General features: G+C 35.8%; 2 protein-coding genes across 2 annotated transcripts in view; one reads left to right on the forward strand and one right to left on the reverse strand.

Annotated features, from left to right (window-relative positions):
* LOC118736251 overlaps positions 1-26,959 on the forward strand; it is a 455,149-nt gene that overhangs the window by 177,384 nt on the left and 250,806 nt on the right. The window lies entirely within an intron of this gene.
* Positions 12,750-14,575, reverse strand: LOC118735240 (putative nuclease HARBI1). Its single transcript, XM_036464895.1, has 4 exons — positions 14,258-14,575; positions 13,754-14,195; positions 13,552-13,696; positions 12,750-13,475 (listed from the first exon to the last, which is right to left on the reverse strand). The coding sequence occupies exons 1-4, from the start codon at positions 14,368-14,370 to the stop codon at positions 13,090-13,092; spliced, it is 1,086 nt and encodes a 361-aa protein (XP_036320788.1). The 5' UTR covers positions 14,371-14,575; the 3' UTR covers positions 12,750-13,089.

Here is a 26,959-nt window from a genome sequence, read left to right on the forward strand (position 1 = left end):
CGTAAAAAAAAACTGTAATTTTGCGAATGCGAATGTTAAAATTAATGCGGAAGCTCCGCGGTTGCGAATGCGAATGCGAATATTCGCAACAAGCCTGGTACATACATATGTAAGTATGTATGAGAGCTGGGCATTTAGGATTACGATTACATTTTGATTGATTTGAAATCGCAGTCCACAAAATTTTTAGTATTCCGATTCGCTCGATTGCGAATACTTTAATTGTAATCCTTCAAATTTAACGATTACGACTACTGTATTAGTATACCATATGGTATCACAGCACTACTATTATTGGGCTATGTGTGAGGAGAGTTCTGCTTCTGTTTCAAGCCACTCTAAGAATGCTTACTTTACAAACAGTTTTTCTTTTCAATGCTATTTTGGTATTGGCCAATGCAAAACTTTTTATCAGGCGCCGCGAAGCAAGCGGGCATTTACTAGTTAATATAATGTGTATACACTGAGAAAAAAAAACGCGTTGTAAAAATGAAAATTTTTTATTTGATTGCCGTTTAAAAATGTTCGTATTAAAATCAAGTGAAAAGTGTTAACAAAATTGATTTTTCCATTATACATACACTACGTATAATGGAAATATTCAATTCAAATACGCCCGTATTAAAATTAAGCATTTTTCAATGCACGGATGGCGTTTTGCACGTCTCGGATGCTTTTGAACCTCCCTTTTATTAACTCGGGGTGTAACTATGTAATATTGATGCGCCTAAAAGATGCAGCGATTTGTATTCTCAAGTTACATACCTCGTGACAGTACGAATAGAAATTATAATAGCGAGGTTTAGGTTTTGAAACTATAATTTTTTTTTTCATATGTAATTAAGAAAGTATATGTAAACAAAGCATGCACAGCGGTGACAACACACACACATACATGGTACATGTTTATCTGTACAAATGCACTAATCGCGCGCTGTGATGTTGATTCAAACTCAACACTTGAAAACACAATTAGGGTACTCACAGTTCTATATTATCTACTGTGTTAATTTTGCCACCTGGTAACTTTAAAACATTTTACCATGTGGTAACTTTGTTTGTTGTTGGTTCCCATACTAATTAGAGATAACACTTTTGGGCAAAATTACTAGACTTTGTCTCATGTTTATGTTCTGTGTTAAACTGGCATCTATCGCTGCTTGTACATACATACATGAATTTCGCTTTGGGCGCAGCGCTGCTTGTACATAAGTTTCTCTTTGCGCCTGCCTGGAGCTGGCAAAGGTTATTTTTTTTTTTTTTTGCGCTGTGCTAGCTGAGTATAAAAAAGAGAAGAGAGAATAGAGAGAAATATGTATGTGGTTTGTTGATGCTCTCTAAACACAAACGCGTGAAAGGCAAACGGTCTAGCAATGCGTGGTATTGTTGATCAACTTAATACTTTATTTAAACATAAGGGTTGCTCACAGTTCGAGTGTGTTATCTTGTTAAAGTTGCCACCTTTTAACTTTAGAAGTAAACTGTGAGTACCCTGATTTACATGTATGGCTGTAGCTGAGTGTGCTGCCAAGAGGGTCCGGGTTCAATTGCCATCAGACGGAACATAAAAAATTCCTTTTTTCTTTTAAATTCTTTTTTTTCTTCTTAATTACGAAAAAGCATCTGTGCACTTCACAACGACATATTTTGCAATGTACATACTCAAATTAAAAACAAGTTGGGTTGGTGCTCTTTCAAATTCGTATTTTTTTAATTTAGCACGTTTTTTTTTAATTCTAAAATTTTTTCCTTTACTTTACTTAAGCAATCCTTACTGCTTACTTTTGTAAAGGATGGAAATGGATTAGACAAGGATTAGAGACAAGAGCCACTTAACAGTAGTAACAGTTTTTGTTTTTTGAATTTCGAATTGTGTCGTTATTGCACAGGACCATCGAAATGTACGCATACATTAATGTAAGAGAATATACCCACCGTACAATTTTTTTTTTGCGATGTTGCTTTGACTAGGGCTTGAACCCAGGCCCTGAGGAGGGGTACCGCGCACTTAACCACTACACCACAGTTTTTAGTACTTCATATATTTTTTGAATACGAGATTAGAAATTAAAATTAAAATAAATTATTTCTCTCGCTATGGGGCCTCGTAGTTTTTCAATACAATATTTGGCATAAATTAGATGTTTTTGGATAATACGCGAAATTCATTTGTCTGACTCCTTCGCTACCACTAAAAACTGTAGTGATAGTGCTATCCTGTTTCACTACAACGAAATTTAGTGGTAGTGAATGAATCCGCACTACACTCAAAAAGTGTTGAAATAGTCAGTACATACCGTCGCTCGCAGAAGTATTCGTAATTTAGTTTTTTCACAATACATATTCAAGATGTTTTCCATCATAAATATTTTTCGTTAATTTTCATTTAAAATATAGCTCATTCTATAACAAAAACCATATATTTACTTGAAAACTTTGTACAAAATTCATAAAAATGAATCAAACTTAAAAAAACTTTCTTCAAAATTTCAAACTTTTTAATCAGAATTTTTAGAAAATATTTTCGGTATGCAGTTTTGTAGTCCGTTCAATTTCAATACGTGTAAGAAAGTGCAAGTTTCAAGTACCTAAGTACCTTAAAATTACCGTAAGTTCATACGCCGCATGTACATATGTATGTATGTCAGTGTTGCCACAAAAAAATTACCAAACTCCTCAAAAACAAATGAAAAATCCTCAAAATCCGAACAAATTACTCAACATTTCTTATTACAGATATGAGTATTGTGTACTGCATACTATTTACAGGTACTTAGTATAAAAATTAATTACATTCTCCAATTGAATTGGTACATTTGTTCTTGCGGTTAAAACAAAGTATCACCGTAATTTTTTATGCATTCCCAACTAAAAGTCGGTAAACGCTTTTAGTGGTCACGTTTTCTAGAAGGCATAGCGTTATAATGCCTTCGAATTTTTTCGCTTCTTTTACAATACAATATTTTATTTATCCTACAATATTTTATTTATTTATATTTATAATGAAACAAAGTTTCATTTCGGGGAATGCAAAGTAGAATGCCCTATAATATTTCTTTTTTAATTCGCTTCTTTGCTTCATTTCGGGGAATGCAAAGTAGAGTGTCCCACAATTTTTTATTTGTTTCGCTTCTTTGCTTCATTTCAGGGAATGCAGAATATCCAAAAATTCTTTTTCTACCGTTACTTTCAGTGGAAATTTGTCTCGCATGAAAATCATGTTTTGCGTTGTTCAATTTGCAGCGAAGTTGAAGTCAGTCAATGAAGTGAAGTACAAGAGTGAGGAAGTACAATTTTAAGCTTAATTAAATATGCATGTATGTACATACCGATTTTTAAGTAAATCTAAATACCTAAATACATACATATGTATGTATAAAATTGATTTAAATTTTTTTTTTTTATTAATTTTAATCTTTTAAGACATTTTCTGATTTCAATTTAATATAAATAAGTATGTACTTATCTAGGCATTCTACATTACCCTGCAGGGAGTGACGTTAGCTTATACCTAACTTTAGTCTGTTTACGCGAACACTAGTGCTAACTATTAACTGTGTATTTTGTTCGAAAAAGGCTAACTACTTTTGTGGAGCGATGGCCGCAAAAAAGTCAGACCTGGATACCTCTGCATTACATGTCAACTAACTTGTAACTAACTACTTTTGGACATAAAATATCAATAAGAAAAACAAAATATTTTTTTGTTTTTTTACTTTTTTATTTACTTATTTATTTACTTTATTTTATTACATTTCATATTTGTTTACATATTCTGCTCTGGGTGGCCCCATATTCGACCACCGTCAGACATAACTTCAAAATGATAGTATAAAATTTCGATCTTCCTTTTATTTGTCCTGAATATGAAAAAGAATCTGCGAAGTTCAGAAAAAAGTGTATTGAAAGTAATTTTTGTATGAGGATATTTAATAGAAACTTGTAAAGAAAACCAACTCCCGATTGCGTCTGCATGACTCCTGCACGACTTTACAATTCACTTTAAGTTGGTTTTGTCATAGCTAATTAAAAGTGAGGTATTAATCGAAATCTCGCCAAAAAGCTAACTATAACTTGGTTAGTTTTAACAATTGATAATTTTTCACTGCAGGGTAGTTTCTCTGTAAGGCATTCTTTGTTCGCTTCTCTGGATTCGGTTTATCCATGCGTTCTCCCTTCGTTTGAAGGTAATGCTGTCGGTAAGGGCTTACCGCCCATGACATGCCCATGTCAAAATAATGCCTTCTTGAAGCGGAAGGGTATGCGATTCCCATCGCCTAGCTCGTTTCCACTTTCGTTTCTGTGGCAATCGTGTTTTTTGCTGGGTTGGTATAATATTTCTGCAACTATATCAGTGCTCAATCTGGTCCTCAAGCCAGTTCTACACATTTCTAAAGTATTAAATATACGTTCTACAGAAGCATTAGAAAAGGGCTATATTAGTAATGCGGATATAATATTTTTTAATTGGGAAACTTATATGAACTTGAAGAATCTTTTAATTCAAAAACTTTTTTCCTATAATTTTCTGGATCTAATGAAGAATCAATATGAATACCCTTATGATCGAACAATGCGTGTTCTCTCTATTCGTTATCGAGTTGAAAATATAACATGAAATGGAAAAAATTATCGATAACATTTTGAATATTTAGCAGCAAATGCAGATGTGCTTAAGATCGAAAAAGACCACACAACCGTCTTGACAAACCAAGCGAAATATCCTTTTGCTTAAAGCTATTTATGTTGTGTATGGGAGTGTTTGAAGGTTTGACAAGCCGTTTGAGGGAAATGTGAACAAAACTCAAAATTTTTTGGTTTCTGGCCACCATGTTGACGTTTGTTCAAACCGCTTACGTTGTGTATGGTAAAATCGCCTCATTCGCAACGGAATTTTCACCGAAAGAGGGCACATGAGAGAAAAATCGAAGAAAACCAAACTCTTTTACATTGTGAACCGGAAGAAAACTAAAATTCTTTGCTTGAACGTGTCATGTTTGCATGGTGTATGGTTAATGTGACCAACTATTTCATAGCTTAAAGAAGTACAGGTTAGGCTGGGTTAGGTTCACGCCGAGAGCCGATTTAAAATTTCGAAGTTGGACAGTCTAAAAGAAAGTGTAGAGATGATTCTACTTCATCTTCCCTTTTAACAGCTGAAACAAAAGGTATCAGTTGAAATTCCTAGTCTTACCGAGTGAATATCAATCGCACAATGGCCTGTCAGAACCCCCTTCACTAGCTCTTGAGATGTAAGGTGGTATTCGGCACCTTTAAGGGATAGCGATAGGTCACTCGTTACTAGCGCTGAACTTTCCTCTTTGACGCGATGGATAACGTACGTTACCGATTTTTAACGCACCATCATACCCTTTAGCAGTGAGTCTACCGCTTCCTTAATGGCAGCCATTTCCACCTGAAAGAAGTCCAGAATCCTTAGTAATCCCTCTCTACCCAGTCATCTCTTGAGGGAATATAGGCAGAGAAGGAGCTTCTGGCAGGCATTTCGGAGGCGCTGTAATCTATGTGTCCAGGGCGAAGTCAAAGCCCCCCCAGAAATCCAGAGTGTTACCACCAGGTTTACCTTAGCCTAATAGCAGTTCCTGCTGCTAAAATTCTGTCTACAATATCTTCAGATGCCGTGTTCTACATGACGTTAAGCACCAGTATAGATGTGGTTCTTAATGCTCCACTAATTCCTAATTTACAAGTGTAGCTTTCTCTGGCGGGTTCCAACAGACAAGGGCTCCGTGAAAGAAGATAAGCTTAAATCTGGTTGCGTAGATCTAATGAATTACCTTTTGCCGATAGCTCCCTTACAGCACTGCCAGATAACCGACTCCTTTTTTACCCTTTCCTCAATGTTAGGCTTCCTCGACAGCTTCCTATTCAGGATAAAGCCTAAGTACTTGACCCTGTATGAGAGCCGCAGACGAACAACCGCACTCGAGGTAAACTTGAAGCAGAAAAAAAGGGTGTACAGAAATCGTCCTATAACCAAAAGATCCACATAATCTACATAGGCGATCACCCGACATCCCACTTTTTCCAGGTCCCCTAGAAGGTCGTTTACAACCGCAACGTAGAGCAGAGGAGGGAGAACACCAATTTGCGGAGTGCCCATATCGTCACTGCACTGAGCGCAGGCGCTCCCCGACTCCGCCGCGACAGTTCTGTCACAAAGTAAGCTGTAGATAAGCCTTATTAGGTTGGTTTCAACCCCCAAATTATAAATAGACTTGAATATTGCCTCTGGAGTGACATTGCTGAAGACTCCCTCGATATCGAGGAAGGCCCCTACTGCGTGAAGGCTTCCTCTGACCACTTTAGCAATGTGTGCAGGGTGGTATCCACCGAGCTTGCAATAAATATGTTGAGCTCTTGTAATATAGTAACGAGGAATCGCGTTTCTTATGTACAGGTCTATCCAACTCTCTAGCGATTTTAGCGAAAACGAAGACAGACTGATAGACCTAAAATCTATAGTAGAAACATGAGATCAAAATATTGCAAAGAAGTACATTTGACTGTACTTCGAAGTACGAAGTACAAGAGCTAAAAAAGAAGTACTGTGCTTCCGAAAGAAGTACGGTTGGTCACATTATGTATGGTGAAATGGGAAAAGTAGGTTTGTAGAATGATTGACAAGCTGATTGTGTGGTGTATTTCGCTCTTTATAAAACTTCGGAAAGTTTTTTTTTTCAAAAATTTACAGGGCGATTTAACAACTATGTTGTGTAAAACATGGTTGCATGTGTTATCTGCTAATATATCGAGAGAAAATTCCTTAAAAATTCCTCAAAAAATACGAAAGCGCACGCGAAATTCCTCACGTTTTGAGGAATTACTCAAAAAGTGGTCACACTGATGTATGTACATACATATTTACAAACGTAACTTCATCAGTTGGGCCGATGGAGTTTTTATAACAAATCTGTTAATTTGGGTCATATTTGGAATGTATATTGTAGCGCAAAATACATAAATATGTATGTATGTACAGTGGCGGGCCCAGGTAGGGGAAATCGGGGAAATTCTTGACTCGAAATATATTTTAAATTTTTAAAGCAGTAGGTTTCGTAGTCCATAACAATGCAGTTGTATTTTTAAATTTAGAATTCATAAAACTTCCGACTGCGGGATTTCGCTGTAACATTTTACTTTGCGCCTCGGTCTGGCACTGTTTGAGCTGTAGAACATCTCAATGAAGCTTTCCGCTTTACCTTTTGTACGAAAAACTGCGATCTCCGTACGGATTTTGCAACATAACGCGACAAAGCCTTTGTATCTCGCGAAAACGCACTGAGGACCTTCCGAGCACTGTTTTTATCACTTTGACCATGCTAACCCCCGCCACAGAATAAACAGTATACAGAAGACGCATGTCGACTATCCAACCAATTTGAATTTATGTCACGAGCGGTGAGGCAAGCAAGGGTATCACAAGCGGCGCTGCCTTTGTTACTTTAGCAGTATTTTCACTCGGCTGACGATGTTAATTCCATCGTCGCTATGACGACAAGATGTTAACTACGTTTTCCATCACGATCAGCGTTGCCGTTTTGGTACAATTGTATATTTTTTAATACTGTTTTTCTAAATTTTAATATCTGATCCTTTTTTGTTCCCAAATGCCGTATTTTGATACTTTCGGCTGGCAGAAATGAATTTTCGAAAACTATGAATAGTACTACTAGTCTAAAGGCTAATATTTTTTTATTGTTATTTGAAGTCTCACAATTTATATATAGATATTTATAAGTTGATTGGGTAACTCTTATAACTGTTATAGGACCCCTAAACCACACAAAAACATTACGAAATATCGAAAAAAATATATTTTTTTGAATTTAGTTTTTTTTTACGTTTTAAAGATGAAGCTATCAATATATACAACGCACATTCATATTTCTTGCACATATTTACTTGAGCAACGTTTCTTCAAAATAAGGTTTGCGCAATTTTATGCTGTAGTAAATTCCACAATATTGACTTGTACAAGTCTCGGGTTGCGCAAGGATTTTGTGTGGTTTAGGGGCCCTATAAGTTTGTTTTTCATTATGCAAATAAGCAGACAAAAGCAAGATATATAATTTTTTTTATAACTATGGATTTAATTATAAAATTTTATTTATTATTTGTTTTTTAAATAATAGTTTAATAAACAACAGTTTTGTTTGCTTTTGATACTTTTTCTGCTTGGAAACTGATACATTTTTTTCCAGCTCGCGGCAACGCTGATCACGATGTGTGTTTATGGCGAGATGTTAACTTCATGTTATTCATAGTGGACGTGATGTTAACTCCTCTGCTCTGTTCCGGGTCGCCATGTTATTCATAGTGGTCGTAATGTTAACTTCTCTGCTCTGGTCCGGGTTGTAATATTACGTCCGCCGAAGAAAAATAAATTTGTATGTGGTGCGTCTTCTGTATACTGTTTATTCTGTGCCCCCGCTCTCTGGCTTTCTCGTAACTGCCAGGCCTTATTTTTACCGATTAAAACCCCGCTAACTGTCGAATAGTGCAATCTTTAATTTTTAGGGTGTACTTAAGGTCGGATCATGTATAAACTCGTGCAAAATGGTTTGTCTCGGTTCCAACTCGGTTGCCATTTTTAACTCAACTAGGAATCAAATTCAAATGAAATATCTTCTACGTCAAACTAAGGTCATGGTCAACTTATGGTATTTGAATTTCAAAATATTGAAATCTTTTCGGGTAAGTTATAAGCTTCCCAAAGTGTCGCAGTTTTGGTGTGTTCATCCTTTAATAGGTTTGTCCCACAAGCTACTTGTAGAAAAACTCGGGCAAAGTTCAAACTGTGAGCGTATATCAAAAAACTCGAAAACTTACTTGCGGAGCGCGTATATGTAACTCGAAGTGACTTCGAGAAGCTTGAGGAACAAACCGAATGAATTGATGCTTTTGAACATTTTAATTCATGGAAAAAGTGTGCAATCACTTGAGTTTGAAATTTTATCTGTGTGCTAAGTTTGAAGTATTATGTTATTTAAGTAGGCCTATCAGTTTTTCGAATTCACTGAATTTTCAAAATTTTGAAATTATGTACTTACACTCCTATGCTGTAATCCGTCGTAGATTCGATTTTGCTACGAATCTTAAAATTGGTATGCTGAAATCCGTGTTGTCGTATCGTAGTTTCGAAATTAGTAGGCCATCTTCGAAATTCGTAATGTTGGTATGCCTGGATGCGACGTAGCTGTCATTTTTATGTATTTGCCGGAAGTTTTGTACGAATAGCAGCTCGTGTCGGAGCGAAACAAATTGTATTAAAATATCAATAAAATAAAGTGTGTAAACGCAAATATATGTATGTAAGTTGAAGTGTGAATAAAAAAAAATTTATTATTAAATGCTTACACAATTATCAAGTCGAAGATCACAATAAATCGCTCGCAATGCGAAAAACTGGTGGAATGCATGAGCGAAAGGCCGGACATTGCCCGGCTTTGGATTTGTAAAAGTAGCTAAAGAGGATGTGATGTGGTGGCATTTTGGGAAAGCTTTGCAAGAATTAAAGCGGCACAATATCTAGTTGAATGGACGCCCTTAAAAAGAGGGAGCATACATTTATCATTTAAGCTAAATGGATCAGAACTGTCTCGTAGCGATCTCCTTTGTATATTAATGCAACAGTTGGCTGCAGCACGTTCTTTCTCCTGAGACAAAAGTGCACCGGCCACTGCATCCATTATATTTTACTTAATTAAGGGAAAGCCTTTTCAAATACGATTAATTATTTTTTTTAATTTCACTGCTCACTTGCGATTATATTTATTTTGATTTGTTTGTGTCAAAGCAGCTGATAAAGAACTTCGAATTTCACTATTTTAGTTGGGAGCGCCGTTGATAGTTACGATCGGATTACAGCATACCAATTTGCGAATTTTCGGAACGGAGCTACGAATTCGTAACTACGAACTTTCGGATTACAGCATACGGGCGTTAATGTTCAATTTTTACTTTTTTTGTTATATTTTCGAATTTGTATTATTTTACACAGTTGAAAGTCACAGTAAGTTTGAATATTTTCACAGGTTCAGAAAACAACGAAAATTCCAAAGTTTTGAGTTTTATAGTATTATTAAATTTCTTGAGATTTCTTATTTTTAGGATAATTTCCAAAATTTCAAAAACTATCGAAATCCGGGAGTTTCTAGGAATTTTGGTAAAATGAGAATATTTTGAAATGTACAAAATTATTGAGATTTTAGATATTTTCCAAAATTTTGAGAACTTTATTTATCCTAAAATCCATCATAAATGTAAAAATGTGAAACATCACAAATTGTCGAAAAATTATTATGTTCATGGTACTTGTGTGTAAAAAATAGAAAATTCTAAGAATTCTAAAAGATATTAACATTTTCGAAAAATTCCAAAATTGTTCCACTTTTCTGAACTTTTCCAAAATTTTGTATTGATATAACAAAGTTTGCGAATTTTAAATTTTTTGAAAATTTTGAAAACATCAACGTCCAAAAATTGTTTGAATCTTCAAGAATTACGATAATTTTTTAAATTTTCAAAAACGACGAAATATAAAAATGTTTTCGACATTCGAAAACTTTTATTTTCGTTTGATCAATTTTGTATATTCGACACTTTTACTTAGAAAAATTTTGTTAGAATTCCTACAATTCTCAAAATTTTTGAAAAATACAAAATTTCTAGAAATCTAGTATTCATCATTATATTGAATTATTGGGATTTACCAAAATTTCTCAAATTCACAAAGTTTTGAAGGTTAAGAAAATTTTGGAATTCCATGAATGGAATTATTAAAAAGGGGAAACTTCAAGAAACTAAAAATATAAAAACTCTAAAAATTTTAAATTGCGGTGATTTTTATATTTATATACACGATATCTGTTGAAAAATCATCAAGGGTAGAAGTCAAAAATTTTGCACTACATTAGCTACTAGTGTTATCCGAAAATTTAGTGCAGTACCCCCAACCAGTGTTGCCGGTAACTTCGTTAATAAAATCCCGTCCAAATATAACATAAATCCCGTTTTGTACTAAAGTTATAACAGAAATCCCGCGCTATATGTATCTATTATACATAAAATGCTTTTAGATGAAGAAACACGCGTATAGCATAGAAGGGTTCTACACGTAATTCTAAGCAAATTTGCTGAAGAAACAATAGGTCTTAAATTAATTTGGAGTTTGCCAAATTGCGAAAATAGGTTTCGAAGTAAATGTGAAATTTTTCACTTTGCGTCCTCTGGTGAAATTTATAAGTAAAAGATAAATCCAGAAAAGGATTCCTAATACCAAAAAATCGCGTATAGCATGTTTTTAAACGAAACCGAAGCACTTTCTAACGGCACTGCAGCAAAGTGCTAAGAAACATATTTTTGCAATTTGGCAAACTCCAAATTGATTTTTGATCCATGGTTTCTTCGGCAAATTCGCTTAGAATTACCACCCACACAAATTGACCCACCACATAATTACATATATATACAATATATATAGGATTTATATGGATCATTCACGTCAAAACGCATCCGGCTTTGCTCAAAAATGGTGGAGAGCTTTCGTTGCTTTTAAGATGTGAAAAGTTAGGTTTTTTTAGAATCGAAGGTTATGTGGCGCTTATAAAAAATAACGATTCGGTCACCGTCGCCAATTTTCAATGATTATTGCGTTTCAGATTAAGACTAAAAATTATCCTGGGTTATCAGGTGTCTAGCAATACAAGATTAATTGTTCATGCCTATTACGGTATCCGACGAATGCCATCCGCGGGGAATGCGAATCGAATTGAGAAGATCTGGTATTCTCATAACCGATCGGCAATGGAGTTCGCGAATAAAAATTTGTTGACAAAGCAGTTCGCGGATTCACTGTATTCCCATAATCGTAATCGAAACGCAATAAGTGTCTTTTGCTCTAAGTGTCATTCGCTGAATAATTGTTGCGGATTTAATAAAAAAAATTGAAAATATCACGCAATAAGATGGAGTTCAATAAAAGGTGACTTATTTTTAACATTTTTTAGTAAATTATATGTGCTTATTATGTTTTCTAACAGAAGTCGTACCACAAACCGAGAACAATTCGCTTTAATGGCTGAACGGATGAAGCTCAACGGGGGCATTGCCAAAAGTATGTCCAATGAGCCACCAGAGGTAGTATCCGTGTTCTGGACATCACTTAGCACGGACTTAAATGCGTTAGGACCTCCAACAAAGTCCCTTGCCGAGTGGAAAAAAGTAAGAAAGTTGATTATTTATAAACCAATTTTATTAAACTTGAACTATTTTCAGGTATGGTCAGATTTTAAATCCTCCATAAAGAAAAAATTGTCTAACAATCGAATACAAATGCGAGCAACAGGTGGAGGTCCAAATAGGGAGGTACAATTGACTGCTTTGGAAGAGGAAGTTGCGCAGCTGGTGAATATTTATGACGCCGTTGCGGGAGTCTCCGGCAGGCACTGTGGTACGCCACAAGGCCCATCTCGTGGTAGCCACATAGACAGCGCAGCTTCCGAGCCACCTACCAGTGGTGCAGTAAACAGGGAAGAAGCTGATAATATGGAAAATGCTGAAAATTCAAATGGAAACAGTTCTTCACCTACGTCTCCGCAACCCCAACAGAGAGTGCCACAAAGGAGAACCCAATTGACGCTCCTTAAAACTCAGTTGGATATGCAAAAAAAATATTACGACAACGTCGTATGTAATTTAAAAAGTCAAAAAAGAAAAATGGAAGATGTAGCAAATAATTAAAAAAAAATGCAAAAAACAATGAGCAGTCTCAACAACAACGTTGAGGGTATGCGCTCCATACTAGGGAACTTAGTTGCCGAGACAAAAAGACATAATTTGGTAACGGAACAATTATTGCGGCACAAGACCAAAGTTAAGGAGCAACTTTTAGAATTGGAGATACAGGGAGTGAAAAATGCGCTAAAGAAGTAGTAGATATAGTTTAAGTTTAGCTATGAAGGCAGCAATACATATCTAGTTTAGCTTTAGCCATGAAGGCAGCAATACATATTTAGTTTAGCTTTAGCCATGAAGGCAGCAATTTTATTTATAATAAAATAAAACTTATGACAAAAAACTTTGGAGCATTTGATTACGTAGTTGAACTGCTTCAGTATAATACCTCTCCGGTCGCTCGATTTCTTGGAAATCGGTGTCTGAATCTTCCTCATTAGTTACGTGATCAAGATACTCATCATGGATATTGTAGTGAATGCGTAAATTGTGTAGTGCCGCAGCTACATTGATTATTTTCACAGCCTTTTCAGGAGAATAATGAAGTTGGCGCGCAGACAGAAGACATCTACACCAGTTTTTCCAAACACCAATAGTTCTCTCTATAATGTTTCGCCCAGAACTATGCCATTTGTTAAAGCGACTTGAAGGAGTATTAGGTGCAGGGTTCCGAAAAGGAGTTATAAGCCAGGGTGCGAGACCGTACCCTGCGTCACCTAAGAATTAAATAAAAAATTATTATATGTAAAGAATATGAAGTTGAATAGTAAATTATATAATTTATAGTTATACCTAATAGTCGCAGATTTCGATTACCACCTTCATATTGTGCTTGGAAGTATTGTGATACGTCGCTGTTAGACCAAACAAATGAATCGTGAGCTGACCCTGGGTATTTCGCGTTAACGTACCTTATGCGCTGTTTATGATCACATATCTAAACCATGAAAAAAAAAATATATAAAACTATTGCAAAAAAAATGTACAAACTTACAACAAGCACATTGAGACTATAGAAGCCTTTTCTATTATAAAAAAGGTGAGAGTTTGAGCCTGTAGGTTTTGCTATCCTTATGTGCGTACCATCAATGCACATTACAATCCCGGGAATTTTCGATTTGTTGTAAAAGTAACTCCGAGACTCCATTTGCTCCTCGTCATTCATTTTTAAATTCAACCACTTATCACACAACTCGTTTTCCAGAATATCAATAACCTCTGAAAATATCTTAGAAACTGTTGGTTGAGCCATACCAAGCATGTAGTCTTTGCCAACAGCATTTTGGTAGCTTCCTTCTGCTAAGATTCGCAGACATAAAGATAGCTTTTGTTGCCGACTAATTGCTGTGGATTTTATCACGGGAGGAATTTTACCGCAAATTATGCTTGAAATATGTTTATATGCATTTTTATTTACTCGAAATTGTTTAATAAACCTGTTGGAGACAAAAGTGTATATTCGCATGTGTGATCAAACTTTTATACTTATTTTGCTTACTCTATGTCTGTCAGTTTAAAAATGTTAGGTGCTCTATCCCTCACGGACCTTCTTACACTTGCGGAACTACTTTCATCTTCATCATTGTTAAAATAAAAAGCAATCGAATCCATTTTAACACAAATTTAATTTTTTCCAAACACAAATTAATTAAAAATGACAATTCGAGAAATGTCAAAAAGCGTTTGACACAATCCGCTGCGTGAGTCGATAAAGCAGCCATCCGACGTTTATGGGAATACCGCAAACTTCAACATGCGAGGGGAATGCGAATCGAATGCCATTCGCGGGAGTGGCATTCGTCGGATACCGTAATAGTCATGGTTGTCTTTCACGAAGTTCTTTAAATAAATTTTGAGCTAAGTAGTCACCCGCATTTCGGGGGTTACTACTAGTTATAATAAATTGTTAGTTTAATTTCCTATAAAATTTACATTTAGGTTTATACATTTTAAGAATACGTTAAAAAAAGCGAGACGTCTGCTTTTTAAATAATTTTTGTAAAACAAATCGGCAAGTACATATCGTTCCCCGCATGCCAGAAACATGAATGTGTAAAGATGAAAATTTTTTAGTTTTTTTATATGTTACTACTATTTTTTGATTATAAAGCAGATTTTTGACATTTCTCCAGATGTAAACATTAAGCATAGCTTTGCCACATTGAAATTTTTTGAGAAGGGAGATTTTTATGAAATATTTGGGATTTAATAGAAGAGTAAGATGTACATATAAAAAATTCCAAGTTGATGTGATCGATAAACAAATTTGAAAGTTCTTATTAAGCATTTAAAGATCCTTTGAAGAATATCAATCTATAGAGATGAGGAAATAAAAAACAATCCAGTTTTGCAACTTTATTTATTAAAAAGCTTTAGATGGCAATAAATAATTATTTTTTTCTTAGGCCATTTTATTTTAAACGAAATAAACAAATTTAAATGACATGAAACAAACATTATTTTAGGTTGTAATTTTCTTAACATTTTTGCAGAAAACCATTTTTCGTAGAAATGGTATAAAACTCTTAAAAATCAATATTTTTCAATCGGAAAACTGTGGTTCTCTTCAGGAGACTTCCAGTATTAATATCAAATTGTTTATTTAACCATTTTTTATGATTAAAGATTTTTCCATTGCATTTTCTAGGGGTTTTGGAGGACCTATAAAATATAGTTACTATGAAAAAATGGTTAAAGAGACAACTGCGTATTATTACTGGGAATCTCCTGAAGATAAGAAAAGTTTTCCGATCGAAAACTGTTGATTTTCAAGAATTCTACACTATTTCTACTAAAAGTTGTTTTTCCCCCATATAAAATACATGGAAAATTTTGAGCGCTTTGAGCACTCCCTATTTTTATTTTTATTTCAAAATAAAAAAATAGGGGTATATTTTTTATACCCGAGCGCACTTGTGCACAAGGGTATATTAATTTTGTTCACATAACGGTTGTTTGTAACAGCCAAAACGAATCGAGATAGATATAGACAAATGTATACATAAATGATCAGGCTGAAAAAAGAAATCGATTAAGCCATGTCTGTCTGTCCGTCCGTCTGTCCGTCTGTCCGTCTGTCCGTGTACACGATAACTCGAGCAAAAATTGAGATATCTCAACGAAATTTGGTATGTAGGTTTCCCTTAATCCAAGGTAGGTTGGTATTGAAAATGGGCGAAATCGGACTTTAACCACGCCCACTTCCCATATAACGGTAATTTCCAGAAATACGAAAACTGCGATATTTTAGTAACTACTGAAGATAATTCACTCAAAATTGATATTTACAATAATTTTTAGACGAAAAATAAGAATATTGTAAATTTTTGGAAAATGGGCGTAGCCACGCCCACTTATGGTTACATGTGTATATCTTGGTAACCGCTGCACCAATTTCTTCCAAACTTGGCACAGTTGTTGGCCTTCGCATAACATACCAAATGGCCGAAAATTTTTAAAATCGCTCAATAACCACGCCTACTTCCCATATAACGGTAATTTTCAGAAATACGAAAACTGCGATATTTTAGTAACTACTGGAGATTATTCACTCAAAATTGATATTTATAATAAGTTTTAGACGAAAAATAAGAATATTACAAAATTTTGGTAAATGGGCGTAGCCACGCCCACTTATGGTTACATGTGTATATCTTGGTAACCGCTACACCAATTTCTTCCAAACTTGGCACAGTTGTTGGTCCTGGTACAACATAACAAATGGCCGAAAATTTCTAAAATCGGACAATAACCACGCCCACATCCCATATAACGGTAATTTCGAGAAATACAAAATCTTCGATGAATCAGTAAATATTGAAGCTAATTTATTCAAAATTGATGATTGCAACAATTCTTTACCAAGAAATACGTTTATGACAAAATTTTGGAAAATGGGCGTAGCACCGCCCACTTGTGATATGTATCTCGCTAGCCGTTCTAGCAATTTGTACCAAGCTCGGTATGGTTATTGTGCTTGCCACATAAAAGCAAACCGTTGGAAATTGTTGAAATCGGACTAAAATTGAGGCCGCTTTTCATATAACGGTAAATTTCAAAAATGCTTGAAATTTCAATATTTCGAAATTTAAGGACGCTAATTTACTTAAAATGTATACACCCCGGCTTATCATGTAGCGGTAGCTTTCGGAAAGGTGGAAAACATATATTTAATACTTGCGCCGGGTATTTAATGTTCGGCTCCGCCCGAACTTAGACTTCCTTACTTGTTTCGATATAGAACAATCCTAGGGGGTGCCGGCATAAAAATTCCGACCTTATTTTTTTACATACATTTTTGGACCACTTTAATGTACATACATACGCAGCCATATAACGTGATTTCAAGAGAAACGAATTTTCATTGGGCACGTTCAGAAGGCGCAACAGCTCAGTAACTGGTGCCATTGCACCTTCTGAACGCGTTGTTGCGTACTTCTGATCAACTGAATAGTTGCGTGTTAGATGATCGTAATATTGTTCTGATCATTTGAGACACCATGTTGGTGTGTACCTTTGAGAGTTGAATTTGACAGCTAATGTAAGAAGTCGTTCGGAAGACGCATAACGATCACTGATTTTTTTTAGCAACGGTTGCGCTCAACTGCTGCCCCTTCTGAACCTACCCATTGACAGCTTTACAGCTTTTTTTGTTATGATAACACTGTGCGACAGCTCAAATCGGTATTGAGTAAAACCAACTGCAAGAGATAGTTTTTGAATTTCATTGAGTTTTTTTTTTAAAAATACTAAAATTAGAGGTGTATGAATGGCGAAAGAAAAACTTTATCCGATTTTTTTAAATCGAAACTACATTTTTACATATGTACATATTCGGGATGCCAATCCCGGGATCCCGGTGTTTTTGACGTCCCGGAAATCTCGGGATTTGTTTGCATTAATCCCGGGATCCAGAAAATTTTGAAATATCGAATTGATAGTAAGAATTTGTTTATGAATTTTGAAGTATGATTTTTGTAAAATGCCGTTTTGACTGCAATTAACAAAAAGCTTGAAACTGTACTTTTAAATTGCAGTCTGAGCCTTTTTTGAAGAAGATTTAAATGAATTTACTCATAGCGTCGCTAATGTAAACGAAACAGAGAGTTTTAAGGAAAAGTTAGATAATTTTTTAGATCAATCTACTCAAAACTTCCTCAAATCGAAAAACGAGAAACGTGCTGGTAAAAGAAGTTCAAATATTTTGTTATGGAGGAGATAGGGGTCATTATCTTCAAATGGATTATGTCTACCTTTTGGCAGTTCAGCCTAAAAGTGTTGATGCCGAAATATGTTTCTCATCAGTAGGTTTTGTATGTAAAAACTGCAGGTCAAGCTTAGAAGACTCCGCTTTGAATGCTTTGCTGCTCTTACGAAAACATTTTAAGTGCAATAATAACAACACCGGCAAAAAGAGGGGTGTGTGTTTTTAACCAGACCCACCTACCAACATGTATTTTGACCCGCTGAATCCGACTCTGAGATCCGTTTGACAGGTACACCCTCAAAATTTCTAGTAAATTGCGAAAAAAAGGCAAAAAAATTCTTCATTCGCCATTTCTTTATAGAGTAGAATAAACATGTTTAGAGAAATTGTTTTTGTATATTTTTGTTTTATGTTTTTTTTATTAATCGTCACTTTCAAAAGTACCTGGTATTTTCATTATTATTTGTGATGTATACGTTCCTCAATCACATGGTTTTTTAAATACAATTAAAAAAATGTTTTACTTTAAAATTTGTCTGATTTAATAAATATCGCTAGCGTAGAGTGCAAAGTTACTAAGTCCCAATTTAAAAATTGTACGGGAGAGGAAAAAATTTCGTATAACCATTTTCTTCAAGTATTTCGCAAAACTTTGAATACAACATTTTGCCTGTTTAAAGCAAAGCAAAACTCCATACGAATCGGAGGCAAATTTTCCTTTCATTGAATATAAACGAGAAAACATAAAACAAGGACCTTTACCCTTTTCGAAACGATGCAAAATTAATTTATCTAGCCTCCTATATCAAAATATGATTTTTCATTAAATGTGAAGTTAGCAACTTTTCACTCTAAGCTAGCGATGTATGAGTTTTACAATCAGTTTATCGTAAATTTTAAATAGTTTTATTTAATGGTATGTTTAAATGCTTTCAGATATTGAATTTTTACTCATATTCATAAAATTTATGACGCAATTTGAATCCCGGGATTCCGGGATTACCTAAAAAATATCCCGAAATCCCGGGATCCCAATTTTCCTGATATTTTGGCATCCCTAATTAGTACTATGTATGAAAGTATTTAGTAAATTTTATGAATACAGAATTGTAGATTTCGTATATTTTAAAAACATATGTAAATATTATGAATGACACAATTATTGGTACAGAGATTTGTTCAGTAATTTACGCATGTGGTTTGTAAAATAAACGAAAGTTCTCATAATAGTACTGAAAAAATGCATTATGAAAGTCCTTTCGTTATATTTACGAATGGTTCGTGAAATCTTGTTTCGTTGCGCAAAATGTCTTCGTATTATGAACGAAAGTTTCGTACATTGTACAAAAACCAAAACTACGAAAATTTTTCGTAGCATTTTTACGAAATTTTATTTTCGGCGCAAATTTAGAAAAATTCAAAAAATTTTCATAAAAATATTCACCTTTTTACTCAGAATTGCTTGCACGTGTTGGCCAGGGCAGGACAATGGAAGAGATAATGCTCGATGCTACCCAGCTCTTCCTCGTTTCTGCAACTGCGACAGAAATCGTTGGTGGGGTATCCCAACCTTTTTCCGTGTAGCCCCATAAGGCAGTGTACGATGAGTGAGAGCTATGGATCGTCTTACACCAATCTTTGGCCAAATTTGCCTGGTAGTATGGCAGGTGGTTTCCACAGTCCACCTGGTATTTACCTCCTTTAGTCTGGTTTTGAAGGAGGTTAAAGGTATGTCCGCATTCTGAGCAGAATTGCCTTTAGATATTTCCATCGCCCTCCTTGCCAGCTCGTCGGCTGGGCAGTTGCCATGAATGTTCCTGTGTCCAGAGACCCACACGACAATCAAGGAACATTTTGATGCCAGCAGGCTGAGAGTCTTCGTGCATTCTATGGCTACGTTGGACGTTGTTCCGGTAGATTTAAGAGATTTGATAGCAACCTGGCTGTAAGAATAGATAGCGATAGACCGTCCCGGAGGGGCGGAGGTTATTAGCCACCGATCCGCCTCCATTATGCCGTTTAGCTCTGCTTGAAAGACGCTGAAATGTTCCGGTAAGCGAAAACTGAGGCTTAGCGCGAGTTCGTCAGAGCGGATCCCGCTACCAACTCTTTTGTTAAGCTTGGAACCATCTGTATATATGGCCGTGGACCCCGGCCTTATTCGTTCCTCTCTGGGATTCTTGGGGAGAATTTGTTGTCTAAAGAGAGTAGAGGAGTGGTATAATCTAACAGTCGTATATTATCCGGTAGAGTTGCAAGTACTTTTGCTTGTCCGAATCTGAGGTCTCCCAGCTGGATCGTATTTAACCTGGCCGCGCCCAGACAGCCCGCAATTTTCCGTAGAGATCCACAGGTTTAAGATTTAACATTATTTCCAGAGATTTGGTAGGTGCAATAATTTACTCAGGACCTGCAGTACGCTATGACTTGATAACCGGTGCCCTTTCACCTTAGAAATGTGCTCATATTCAATCCCACGACAGCCGGTTCTACGTACCGGAGGGACTCGGGTTTTACCCGACCAAATCCTTCAAAAGTTGTACGTCCATAGGGCTAGATCTGCTTCGCATACTTCTGCGCAGGGCTGGCATTGAGTCAAACCATGGACCAGAAACCTATACCTGTTGCGTGTGCCAGAGACGACTACATCACAACTCATGTAATGGGTGAATCCACCTCCGAGTTTGCTCAAGCCTTACGACTCACAGGCAGTGGACCACCTCATACGTGGCCCCTTGCTGCTCAAATCGAGCTGCCTCCACGGCACACCAGAGTCCGTCTGAGCAACACAAACACAACCGCATCACAACACAATACAATGCACAACACCACAGACCACACCACGGACACAACCGCACCACCATCCAGACGCCGCCGCCAACAACTCGTAGTTCCTCCGACAATCTGCACGGTGTGTCAGTCCAGGATATTCTGTAACGTGATATCAGTCAAGTGCAACAATTGCCATATCCGGTGTCACTTTAGGGCATGTTCAGGACTGCGCACTGCGCACCACGTGAGATTGGACGAGGGAGTATGAGGGCCCTTGCTGTGCTGCTCGATCGCAAATGCCAACTACGAAACCGCACAGTGGTTGGATAAAACATGTTTTACGCGAAAAAGGCCTATTTTCAAACTGTGATAAATTAACTGGAGTAAAGCCATTCTTATTCAGAAATGTCCAGCGAACTCAAAGCTGGTTAGTATTTTTAATAATATGTGCTGAGCAAGCCGTTTAATCCATTTAATTCAACGAATTCGATCGTGGCTTGTTCTAACAGTTATGAGTTGATAGCTTTCTTAACAATTTTTTTTTATGGAAACTTTATATTATAACAGTAATTGCTCGTTTAGTGTTACTTGTTAAATTATGAATATCTTAATAACACGGATTATTGTTCAAGAAATATTTTTTTCAAAAAGGTATAACTAATTCGTAGGGCCGAGTAGAATCTTCATTCCTTTACCAAAAAGTAATGCAAGGGGTCCTTTAAGGATGTATGAAAAGAATAGCCGCGTATACTCGCGCCAAAAAGAGTGGCGGCCACTTTTATTACACTAAACCAACTTTAGCAGTTGTTCCAAATAACATAAGGTATATAAAACACTAAGGATTAATCGAGGGATTCACAAGGGTGTCGTAAGTGTCATATTGTTGCATGTCGCAAACTTTAAAAGCTTAAATAAATGTTTAGAGAACTTGAAACCACAACCAACTATTTTTTAGCACTGCGAAAATTCATAATATGACTTTGATGGTAATTTGCGAACCCCCTTAATATACTTTTTAGGCGTTTAAAGTTTACGACATACAACAATACGACACTTACGACACCGTTGTGAATACCCCAAATGTAATTTTTCTATATTAAGCATCATATTATTTATAAAATGTGTCTTGACAAACCTGAAGTAAATTTTCAAAAACCGAAAATAACGAATCCAATATGGCGTCCAAGAATTAAAAAAAAAAAATTACTGAATTTTCATGAAATTTGGTATTTTGAGGTTCTTAAGTTCGCTTATTACAAATTTCAAGCTAGTTTTAGAAAATTCAAAATTCAAAATCCAATATGGCGTCCGAGATTTAAGTAAATTATTGAATTTTTTTGAAATTTGATATTTAGAGGTTCGCATTCATGGCAACTCCGAAGGCTGTTATCGGAAGTTATCGTCACCGAATATTACGCCCTTCCTTATTGGACACATCTGTCATTCTTCTGTATCCAATATGGCGTCCAAGAATTAAAAAAATTATTAAATTTTCATGACATTTGGTATTGCCTTTGGTATGCCTTTGCCAGTAGGCCATTTTTCTGGGGAAGCCCAGGAGGCTCGCAACAAAGACTTCAGATGGCATCGGGAGCATAACACTCGAAAAATTACCAGGAAGGAATCTAACGAAGATTTGTGAAAATTATAACATCTGATCCTGTTATATCCAGTATGAGACGACCCCCTCTTCGAAAAGCAGATGCCATTTCCGAAGAAGTTATCAGTCTTTTGCGTGAACCAACTCAAAACGCATCAGATTTTGTTGAAAGTGACAGAGTTGAGTGAAAAAATATTTCGTAATTTCTATTTCAATTTGTTGTCTGTAATATTAGTTAATACAGGGTGTTTGGTAGACGTTTGAACCAGGTTTGCGTGATTTCAATTCCTTTTTGATTTAAAATCCGCCTTTAATTAACAAATATATTTGATTTGTGATTTGGTTTGTTGACCAAATAAAAAATAAAATTTATTTGTAATTTGATTTGTCAACCAAGTAAGAAACACATTTTATTTGTGATTTGCTTGGTCAAGCAAATAAAAGATAAGTTTTATTTGTGGTTTGCTTGGTCATCCAAATAAAAGATAAGTTTTATTTATGATTTGATTCGTCACTCAAATAAGAAATAAAATATATTTGTGAATTGCTTGGCCAACCAAATAAGGAATCAAATTTATTTGTGGTTTGATTCGTCGAGCAAATAAGAAATAAAATTTATTTGTGATTTGAATCGCTTCCAAATCAGAAATCGAATTGATTTGTGATTTGATTTGTAGAGCGAATCAATTGGATTCGTGATTTTTTAGCGAAATATTACTTTTTTATGCAACACAAATGCGATATTCAAGTATCTTCCAACTTCGAGTTCCACGAAAATCTTCGGGATTTTCGGGACTACTTCGAGATTTTCGGGGTTCTTGGGACTACTTGGGGATTTTTGGGACTAAGTCGGAGTTTTTGGAACTCGTTCGGGTTTTTCGAGACTTCTTCAGGTTTTTAAGGATTTTGGGACTAATTCGGTATTGCTGGAGCTATTTCGGGTTTTTCGAGACTACTTCGAGATTTTCGGGGTTATCGGGATCTTAAGGACTACTTCGGAATTTTTGTGACCAATTCCGAATTTTTGGGACTATTTGGGGGCTTTCGAAACTACTAACTTTTTGGGATTCTCGAGAATATATCGAAATCTTCGGGATTATTTCGGGATTTTTGGACTATTTCGAGATTTCTTCGGGATTTTCGGGACTATTCTGGGTTTTCCGAGACTACTTCGAGATTAACGGGTTCTCGGGACTATATTGGGATCTTCGGGATTACGTCGGGATTTTCGGGACTGTTCCGGGTTTTTCGAGACTATTTCGAGATTTCCAGGATTTGTGCGACTATTTCGGAAGTTTTGGGACAACTTCGAGATTTTCGGTGTTCTCGCGAATATATTTGTTTTTTTTGGGACTATTTCGGGTTTTTTGAGACTACTTCGAGATTATCGATGTTCTCGGGAATATATTGCGAATTTTGGGACTATTTCGGTACTTTTGGACTATTTCGGGATTTTCGATATTTCTTCGGGATTTAAGGACTATTCCGAAGTATTCGAGACTACTTGGAGATTTTCGGGGTTTTCGGGACTATATCGGGATCTTCGGGACAACTTCGGTATTTTGGGGACCAATTAAGAATTTTTGGGACTATTTCGGGTTTTTCGAGACTAGTCGAAAAATTCCGAGGTAGTCCCACAGATCCCGATTTAGAGCCGAGAATCCCGAGAATCTCTTAACACCCGAAATTGTTTCAAAAATTCCGAACTGGTTCCAACAATCCCGAAATAGCCCCGTAATCTCGATATATTCCCGAGAACACCGAAAATATCGAAGTTGTCCCAAAAATTCCGAAATAGTCCGAGAAATCCTGAAAATCTTGAAAAACCCGAAATAGTTCCAAAAATTCCCAAATCAGCCCAAAAACCTCGAAGTAGTCCCGAAGATCCCGATATTTACGAAAACCCCAAAAATCTCGAAAAACCCGAAATAGTCCCAAAAATCTCGATATATTCCCGAGAACCCCGAAACCCTCGGAAGTAGCCTCGAAAAACCCGAAATAGTCCCCAAAATTCCTAATTGGTCCAAAAAATACCGAGGTAGTCCCAAACATCCCGATATAGTCCCGATAGCCTCGAAAAACCCGGAATAGTCGAAAATCCCGAAGAAATCTCGAAATAATCCAGCAACCCCGAAATAGTCCCAAAAATTCCGAAATAGTCCCAAAAATCCTGAAAATCCTTAAAATCTCCAAGTAGTGTCGACAACCCGAAATAGTCCCAAAGCAGTCCCGAAGATCCCGATGTCGTACCGAGACTCCTGAAAATCTCTGAAGTATTTTCGAAAAACCCGGAATAGTCTCGAGAATCCCGAGAAAATCTCCTAAATGCAGAAATAGCCCCAAAAATACCGAATTAGTCCCAAAATCCTGAAAATTAAGAAGGAGTCTCGAAAAACCCGAAAAAGTCACAAAAACTCCGAATTTATCCCAAAAACCCCGAAGTAATCCCGAAGATCCCGATACATTCGCGAGAACCCCGATAATCTCGAAGTTATCCCAAGAATACCAAAATACTCCCAAAATTCCTGATATAGTCCCGAAAATTCTTAATTGGTCCCAAAAACACCGAAGTAGTCACGAAGATCCCGATATAGTCCCAAGGACCCCGAAAATCTCGAAGTAGTCCCGAAAAACCCGGGATAGCCCCGAAAATCTCGAAGTAGCTTCGAAAAACCCGAAATAGCTCCAGCAATACCGAATTAGTCCCAAAATCCTGAAAAACCTTAAGAAGTCTCGAAAAACCCGAACGAGTTCCAAAAACTCCGAATTAGTCCCAAAAATCATCAAGTAGTCGAAAGAACCCCGAAAATCTCGAAGAAGTCCCGAAGATTTTCGTGTAACTCGAAGTTGGAAGATACTTGAATATCGCATTTGTGTTGCATAAAAAAGTAATATTTCGCTAAAAAATCACGAATCCAATTGATTGATTTGGAGGCGATTCAAATCACAAATAAATTTTATTTCTTATTTGGTCGACGAATCAAATCACAAATAAATTTGATTCCTTATTTGGTTGACCAAGCAAATCACAAATATATTTTATTTCTTATTTGCTTGACGAATCAAATCACAAATAAAATTTATCTTTTATTTGCTTGACCAAGCAAATCACAAATAAAACTTATCTTTTATTTGCTTGACCAAGCAAATCACAAATAAAATTTATTTAGGATTTGATGCGACTTTCAATTCAGAAATAAATTTGATTTATGGATTTGTGATTTGACTAAATCAAAATCACGCAACCCTGGTTTGAACATACTTGAACTAGTGATAGTTGGGGCAATCTGCTATGTATTCCGCCCAGCAATTTCAAGTAGGCCCCCAAGGTTTTATATATTTCTTTTTTAATTTCCCATTTACAAAAATTCAAACCTGAATAACGTGATTTAAAAATGAGAAAACTTTTGTTTTGGAAATAACCAATTTGGTATAAAATAAAAAAAAAATATTAAAAAATTGTTTGGGCTGAACATAGCAGGCGGCCCAACTTTCCCCCATTTATAAATACAGGGTGTCCAGGAAGTCATGGATAACCCTTTAACCACCAGTGCGCGACATTATGGTCTACCAAATAAAAAGATAAAAACTTATAAAAAGTGTCATGGTTTTCGAAATTTTTTGACTTTTTTATATTTTTGAAAAATCTGTACCTTAGGTCGATTTTTTCCATGCCGTTTCTACAAATAAAAACTTTTTGAAGTTGCATCTTTTTTATTTTTATCTAAACTTATTCCGCTATCGATAGAGTATAACAATTTTTCAGTAATTGCGTTTAAAATGTTTAAAAATTAACTTCAATAACTTCATTTGACGACACGTGGTGAAAAAAATTTCTACTACACAAGTTGTGAAAATAATCTTAAAAACTTACATGTTTAATGGTAATTCCAAAACGATATAAAAATTATAACCTTTAAGTCTTTCTGCTTTCGATTTGAATCTAAAAGGATTCTGGTTTAAAAGTCTTCGGGAAAAATTCAAATAACAAAGGTTTAACTTTTTTTAGTTATATGGAACAAATAACAACAACATAATGTGTTTTTGTATTATTTTATTATTTATTATAAAAGATGTTCAAAATGTCGGCCTTCTACCCTAATACACATCCTACATTTCTTAATAAATGATCTTTTAATTCGGTGTGCATAATTCTAATTTTTTATTTGTTCGGCGGCTGAACTGATGTGCTCCCGCAGTTGTTCGATGGTGGTAATTGTGGTTCTATACACCAAATCTTTGAAGGAGCCCCAATAAAAATAGTCTAAAGGATTTAAATCCGGGGATCTAGGTGGCCATAAAATGGGACCCAAGCATCCAATCCATCGTTGCGGATATCGTCCGTCCAAATGTCGCCGTACTTGAGCAGCGTAATGAGCTGGACATCCATCGTTTTGTAACCACATGGCCTGCCTCGTTTCTAATGAAACATCTTCTAAAAGCTGATACAAATGATTTTCCAGAAAATCTAAATAAATTCCACCATTTAGCGTAGCTGGTAGTACGTGGGGTCCAATAATTTGACCATTTATTATTCCCGTCCACAGATTAATTTTAAATTGTGTCTGCGAACGATTTTCTCTTATTGCATGTGGATTTTCAAGCGCCCATTGATGCAGGTT

The sequence above is a fragment of the Rhagoletis pomonella genome, unplaced genomic scaffold, assembly GCF_013731165.1.
Source record: "Rhagoletis pomonella isolate Grant_MI unplaced genomic scaffold, Rhpom_1.0 Rhpom_scaffold_00003, whole genome shotgun sequence".
Taxonomy (NCBI): Eukaryota; Metazoa; Arthropoda; class Insecta; order Diptera; family Tephritidae; genus Rhagoletis; species Rhagoletis pomonella.